Source organism: Gossypium raimondii, chromosome 2 (assembly GCF_025698545.1).
Source record: "Gossypium raimondii isolate GPD5lz chromosome 2, ASM2569854v1, whole genome shotgun sequence".
NCBI classification, from domain to species: domain Eukaryota; kingdom Viridiplantae; phylum Streptophyta; class Magnoliopsida; order Malvales; family Malvaceae; genus Gossypium; species Gossypium raimondii.
The window spans coordinates 40,873,526-40,881,236 of NC_068566.1; the positions used below are offsets into that span (position 1 = coordinate 40,873,526).

At 41.9% G+C, this 7,711-nt stretch overlaps 2 protein-coding genes across 2 annotated transcripts; both read right to left on the bottom strand.

Annotated features, from left to right (window-relative positions):
- Positions 1 to 3,189: 3,189 nt before the first annotated feature.
- Positions 3,190 to 4,950, bottom strand: LOC105789692 (uncharacterized). Its single transcript, XM_012617058.1, has 3 exons — positions 4,738 to 4,950; positions 3,919 to 4,107; positions 3,190 to 3,777 (listed from the first exon to the last, which is right to left on the bottom strand). Exons 1-3 carry the CDS (start codon positions 4,948 to 4,950, stop codon positions 3,190 to 3,192), a joined length of 990 nt encoding a protein of 329 aa, XP_012472512.1.
- A 545-nt stretch (positions 4,951 to 5,495) lies between these two features.
- Positions 5,496 to 7,427, bottom strand: LOC105789693 (uncharacterized). The gene has a single exon (XM_012617059.2). The coding sequence runs from the start codon at positions 7,425 to 7,427 to the stop codon at positions 5,496 to 5,498; it is 1,932 nt and encodes a 643-aa protein (XP_012472513.2).
- Positions 7,428 to 7,711: the final 284 nt, after the last annotated feature.

Below are 7,711 nucleotides of genomic sequence, written 5' to 3' on the forward strand. Positions count from 1 at the left end.
CTTCAAGTAGCCTCGTTCCTTCCTACTGCATCTTCAGAGGTATAGGAACCGGTGCTTCAATCCTCTCCACTGTAATGTCGGGAGGATAGGATTCATACGTTGTAGCTTCTCAAAAGCACAAAATTTGCTATCTTTAATCTGCTCCACTGCAACTTCAGGGAGATAAGACTTATAGCTTCAATTTGTTCTGCTACAACTTAAAGATAAGTCTGATGCGATCTGCTCTACTACAACTTCAGAGAGATGAGATCTGCAGTTTTAATCCACTTCATCGCAGCTTTAAGGAGATAGGAATACTGGCTTCAATGTACTCCACTGTAACCTCAGGGAGGTAAAATCCGCCATCCTTGATCTGCTCCACTACTGCTTAGAGATATGTAATCTTCAATCTATTCCACTGCTGCCAAGATAGATAGAATTACTGGCTTCAATATACTCCACTGTAACCTCAGGGAGGTAAAATCCGCCATCTTCGATCTGCTTTCTTCGATCTACTCCACCACCAGTATGGGGAGACAATATCTGTTGTATTTGATCTACTTCACGCCGATACATGAAGACAAGATATGTTTTCTTCGATCTGCTTCGCCACCAGTATGGGAAGACAAGATCTGGTATCTTTGATCTACTGCACGCCAGTACATGAAGACAAGATTTGTTTTCTTCGATCTGGTTCGCCACCAGTTTGGGAATACAAGATCTGGTATCTTTGATCTACTTCACGCCAGTACATGAAGACAAGATCTGTTTTCTTCGATCTGCTTCGCCACCAGTATGGGAAGATAAGATCTGGTATCTTTGATCTACTTCACTCCAGTACATGAAGACAAGATCTGTTCTCTTCGATCTGTTACGCCACCAGTATGGGAAGACAAGATCTGCTGCTTTTTAACCTCCTCCACTGTTGCTCAGGAAGATAAGGCTTTATAATTTCGCCGATCTGTTCTTTGAGGAACAGGACCTGTATAATTCACTTTATGAACGTAACTATGCCTAATGATTAGGATGTCATGATCAAATGAATCAAATGCTCCTAACTAGGCGTGTATGAATGACATCTAAATGCTATGTCATGAAAATGATTCATTAATGCTAAATATTGAAGTCGTTATTACTCATTAAGGCTTCCTTTGTGATAACGCTTCGAAAAAACTCAAAAATTCTTGATCCAGCTTTTTACTCCTATATATCTTCGACCTTTTAACCCGGTGAAGTCTAAACAATAGTCCTGCTTCAGGTTCTTGTATTATTTAGAAATTTCCAGAGTAATATGAAAAACTTCCCTTGTGAAAGTTTTATTAGTCTATTAATCGTTATTCTAATGCAACATGCTTGCGAAAAGACCATAACGATGAATAAAACAAAATTAATTTGGGAGCATAGCTCGCAATGGATTGTCAATGATAGAGGAATTGTCTGGGGACATTTATATTGAAAAAGAATAAAATATTCTAAAACAATGAATTCAATACAAATACTATGAACAGGTGCCCCAGATATCTCTACTTGGATTTCTCTATACAACTTTTCGAAGACCCTTCTGAATTCAACACGTGTTTAGGAGATTCACAATATTTTGTTGATGCCCCAAGATGTCGTCTATTCCTTTCTGTCGATTTAGGTACAACAAGACTACCACGTGCTTCAATCAGACTTTGATCCGCCCTTGTCAGGTTTTCAACTCAAACCCCTTTGGTCTTAAAGTGCCCTTTGCGGGTTTCACCCTAGCCCCTCCATTTTTTCAGTTTTTTTTTTGGAAATCAAAGCGCCATTTGCGGGTTTTCACCTTGGTTCCTTCCCTTCTTCAAGTAAAGTATCTCTTGACCGAATCTGAATTTACTGGATTAGGCAAGTTTCTTCCATCCATTTCAACCAGGATCAGGGCTCCTCCAGAAAAGGCATTTTTTACAACATAAGGACCTTCCCAATTTGGCATCCATTTCCCCCTAAAATATTTTTGTAGAGGAAGAATTTTTCTCAACACCAGGTCCCCCTCGTGAAACTCTCTGGGTCAGACCTTTTTGTTGTAGGCTCGCATCATTCTTTTCTGGTACATCTGACCATGCTGAATAGCCTTTAGCCTTTTTCCCTCTATCAAGTTCAACTGATCGTATCAAGATTGAACCCATTCTACTTCATCCAATTGTAGCTCAGTCAAAACCCGGAGAGAAGAGATTTCAACTTCAATGGGCAAGACTGCCTCCATGCCATAAACTAAGGAGAAAGGCGTTGCCCCGGTGGAGGTCCTGATTGACGTTCGATAAGCAAGGAGTGAAAACGGTAATTTCTCGTGCTAGTCCCTGTAAGTCTCAGTCATCTTCCCCACAATCTTTTTTATATTTTTATTAGCCGCTTCCACTGCACCATTCATTTTTGGGCGATACGACGATGAATTGTGATGTCTGATCTTGAATTGACTGCAGACTTCTGCTATTGAGCTGTTGTTCAGGTTCAACGCATTGTCGGATATGATTCTTTCAGGCATTCCATATCGACATATGATCTCCTTTTTCAAGAACTTACTGACTGATGACTTTGTAACGTTGGCATACGAAGCAGCTTCTACCCATTTGGTGAAGTAATCAATAACCACAAATATGAAACGATGCCCATTTGAAACCTTCGGCGATATTGGCCCGATGACATCCATACCCCACATGGAGAAAGGCCATGGAGAAGTCATGACATGAAGAGGCGAAGGAGGTGCGTGCATTTTATCACCATAGATTTGACATTTATGGTACTTTTTGGAGTAATTATGCAATCCCCTTCTATGGTGGACCAGTAATACCCGAATCTCATAATCTGTCTAGCCATTGTGAACCCATTGGCATGCGTTCCACAGATGCCCTCATGGACTTCCTCCAGGATTTTCTTTGCTTTCACGGCGTCCACACATCTTAACAGTACCTGATCTTTTCCCCTCCTGTATAAGATCTCCCCATCTAAGACGTAATCAATGGCTAGTCTTCTCAGAGTTCTCTTTTCATTCTGCGTTGCCTGGCCAGGGTACTCACGATTTTTCACATATCGTAGTATATCTTGATACCAATGACTATCATCAATTTCTCCTTTTTCAATATTGTAACAATGAGTCGGGTCTTCATAGATACTCATTTGGATTGGCTTCATATCCTCATGTCTGTTAACCTTGATCATGGAGGCCAAAGTAGCTAGTGCATCGGCCATCTAGTTCTCATCTCGTGGGAGATAGCAAAAAGTGATGTCCTCAAACTCCTTAATCAATTCAAGGACCAAATTTCGATAATTAACTAATTTGGGATCCTTCGTTTCCCATTCACCCTTGAGCTGATATATCACCAATGCTAAATCTCCATAGACCTCTAGCACTTTGATTCTTCGCTCTATAGCTGCACGAATACCCATGATGCATGCTTCGTATTCTGCCATGTTGTTTGTACAATCAAAATCTAATTTGCAAGTGAAAGGATAATGATCACCAATCGGGGACACCAGGACTGCCCCAATTCCATTGCCCACAGCGTTCGAGGCTCCATCAAAGTTTAGCTTCCAACTGTGACCTTCTTGGGGATTTTTTTCAATAGCGGCTACATACAACAAGTCCTCATTCAGAAAATCAAAGCTTAACAGTTCGTAATCTTCCAAAGCCCTGCTAGCCAGAAAGTCAGCTATTGCGCTCCCTTTTACAGCTTTTTGACTCACATAGACGATATCGAATTCAGACAGTAGAATCTGCCACCGGGCCATCCTCCCATTCAAAGCAGTCGACTCTATCATATACTTTAACGGGTCTAACTTTGAAATTAGCCAAGTCATATGGTATAACATATACTGCCTTAATCTTCGGGTTGTCCAAATCAGGGCACAACACAACTTCTCAATGGGCGAATATCTCATTTCACAATCAGTGAATTTCTTGCTAAGATGATATATTGCCCTTTCTTTTCTCCCCGTTTCATCATGCTGGCCTAGCACACATCCCATGGAATTATCAAATACTATCAAATACAATATCAGCGACCTATCCGGGCTAGGTGGTGACAGCACTGGAGTATTAGACAAATACTGCTTCACCTTGTTGAAAGCTTTTTTGCATTCTTCATCCCAAGTACCAGGGTTATGTTTCTTCAAAAGACGAAATATAGGGTCACATTTCTCAGTTAGTTGTGAAATGAACCTAGCGATGTAATTCAGTCTTTCGAGGAAACCTCGAACTTCTTTCTGAGTGCGAGGTAGAGGTAAGTCTCGTATTGCCTTGACTTTGTCTGGGTCAATCTCGATTCTCTTTTCACTGACTATGAAGCCTAGCAATTTTCCTGACCTAGCCCTAAAAGTGCACTTCGCTGGATTAAGCTTGAGCTGGAACTTTCTCAATCTTCAGAATAACTTTCTCAAGACCTGCACATGTTCCTCCTCTGTTTTAGATTTCGTGATCATATCGTCAACATAAACCTCGATCTCCTTATGCATCATATAATGGAACAAGGCTACCATGGCTCTTTGGTATGTCGCTCCCGCATTCTTTAATCCAAACGGCATCACTTTATAACAAAACGTCCCCCATAACGTAATGAACGTAGTCTTTCTCATGTCCTCGAGATGCATCTTTATCTGATTATACCCAGAAAAACCATCCATGAAGGAAAACAATGAAAAGCCCGCCGTATTGTCTACCAATGTGTCGATGTGAGGTAATGGGAAATTGTCTTTTGGACTAGCCTTGTTCAAATCCCTGTAATCCACACACATTCGTACTTTCCCATCTTTCTTTGGAACTGGTACGATGTTGGCCACCCACTCAGAATACTTGACTTCTTGCAGAAACCCGGTATCAAACTGCTTCTGGACCTCTTCTTTTATCTTCAACACGATATCAGGCCTCATCCTTCTAAGCTTTTGCTGCACTAGCTTACAATCTTCTCTTATAAGAAGGCGATGGACTACAATGTCAGTACTTAACCCCGACATATCCTGGTACGACCATGCAAACACGTCCTTGAACTCTCGGAGTAATTCGATGAGGTCTTGTCTTGTCTTTTCAGAAACATCAGATCCAATCTTCACCTCCTTTCCTTCCTCCAAGCTCACAATTTCTATTGATTCCCTGTGAGGTAGGATTTGTTTCTCAGCCCTTTCTACCATCTTCAACAAGTCAGGTGACAAACCACAGTCTTCGTCATCTTCAAAATCATGCGATCCTTCTAAACACATGTTTCGTTCAAAAGGAGACTCTAAATTTGTAATAGTGACATTCGTATCATTGATATCATAGGCCCTGTTATGAAAAACAATATGGATTCAGGAATTTGTTTGGTGCAATATGGTCATGAATGAAATGCAAGTGTAGTTTGAGAGAAATTCAAAATAACTGCTCTTATGGAAAGAAAGATTTGCTCCAAAAATGACTGCAGAAATGAACTTTATTAAAATAACGATTTTTTTTGGACATGAGCCTATTTCACAAAAGAATCCTTATCACTTCTAGGCTAAAAGCAATAAGGGTGTTCTGGACATTACTCTGAGGAAATCCTAAAAACTACAGGTATTTCTTCTGCAGTCCAGTTGTTTAGTACACTTCCCGGTTCGTAAGGTTGAATATCCTGCAATGTTTCTCCTCCCGTCGCTTCTTCATACACGGCATGAATACTTTTTAACTCCGTGTTAATACTTTCGACACCTAGCATTCCTTGATAGATGAATCCTCCCGATACAAAAGTCTTGGATAGGTGAGGAAAGGTCATAGGCTCCCATTTGACTTCATCACCTGTCAAACGAGCCCTTCTTTTCGCTCGCTTCTTTTCTTGCTCTATCCTCTTCTGCCTAGCATCTGGCTTGTATCCTAAGCCAAAACGGTCCTGCTTGTCTTTCAACACTAGAGCCTCAACTCGGCCCTGAAGATACTTCCCCAATCCTTTTCTCGGCAAAGCTCCCTTTCCAACTGTCAATTGCAGACCCATCTTTGTGGTCTTTGATATTCTCCGCAACGGGATCTTGTTTCCCTCAAGGATGAATGTTGCATTTACGAACTCCAAGGAACGGAAAGAGCACTCGATTGCATCATCACTTATTTCCAAATAAGGCGCATCGTTGGTCACAGATGCAATGATATCTTCTTCAGCATTTATCGTCACTAGCCGACCTTCTGACACCAGCTTCAGTTTTTGATGTAACGATGACGGTACCGCTCCTGCTGAATGAATCCATGGCCTTCCTAATAGGCAACTGTAAGAAGGCTTGATGTCCATAACCAAGAAATCTACCTCATAGATAGTTGGGCCAATTAACAAGGGTATGTCAATTCTTCCCATGACTTTCCTCTCGGTGCCATCAAATGCTCTCACCACATTCTGGCACGACTTCATATGTGAACTATCCACAGGTAGCCTGTTGAGCGTGGATAGAGGCAATACATTCAGTGCTGACCCGTTGTCTACCAGAACTCCTGGTAATATGCACCCTTTACACCTTGCAGTGATGTGTAAAGCTCTAGTAGATCCCATACCCCCAGGTGGTATTTCATCATCGCTAAAGGAGATGAAGTTATCAGCGTTTATATTGCCGACCAGTCGATCCAACTTGTTAACAGAGATATCGTCGGCCACATAAGTTTCATTTAGCACCTTCAGTAGTGCATTTCGATGTCCCTCCGAGTTCAAGAGTAAAGCTAGCACATATATGCGAGCTGGTTGTTGGTGCAGTTGTTCCACCACACTGTACTCGCTATACTTTAGGAACTTCAAGAACTCTCTAGCTTCTTCCTCTCTTATTGGTTCATTAACCAATAGTTCAGGTTCGAGTACATTCTCTTTCTTTTCTTCCAAAGCTTTTCTCGGAACTACTCGAGCTTTCATCTGATCATAGTGCTTTCCACTACGAGTATAGGAACCCTCATCCTGATCCCTCTTACTGATTACATCCTCCTTCCCCGGGATTGTCACATTACAATCGTAATTCCAGGGAACCTGCTTGTTGTCCTTATATGCAATCACTGTCGGCTTTTGAATGATAACCTTTGGTGTTACTCGTGCCCCAGCCTCATTGTTCTTAGGCCTCGAGATGATAACCACAGGATGGTTAGCCTTTAGAACTCCCAATGCCGACTCTGACGCGCATATATGACTCTCCCTCTGAACTCCTTCACAGAATTCCATCTCATTATTATCCATCATACCCTGTACCATGGCCCTGAACTCCGTACATTCCTGGATTTCATGCCCCATTTCATGGTGGAACTCGCAGTAGTTCCCCCTCCTTTCACAGCTTCCTTCTGAGACGATTAGTCCCCTTTTTACCATCTCCTTCCAGACCCATCTCAAAGGAGTTTTCACATCCGTAATGTCTGCCTTGATTCTTCTGTCTTCGCCTATCATATTTACCCCATTGTCAGTGTGGTTCGATAACGGATTTTCTACCTTAGTCGCTTCATCAAATTTTACAATACCCATACCAATGAGCCTTTCAACCAACTTCTTAAAGGTCGTACAGTTTTCTATGGAATGCCCTGTTGTTCCCGCATTATAGTTGTACTGTGCATTCGTATCGTACCATTTGGGATACGGGGGTCACAAGGGCTTCAGATAGAAAGGGGAAACCACGTGTGCATCAAATAAGTTTCGGTACAGTTCGCTGTACGACATAGGAATTGGCATGAATTGAAGCCTCTCAGTATTTCGCCTTGTACCGACCTCTTGTCTCGACGAGCTTTGCTGATTGGCAGCCACTTTTCCTG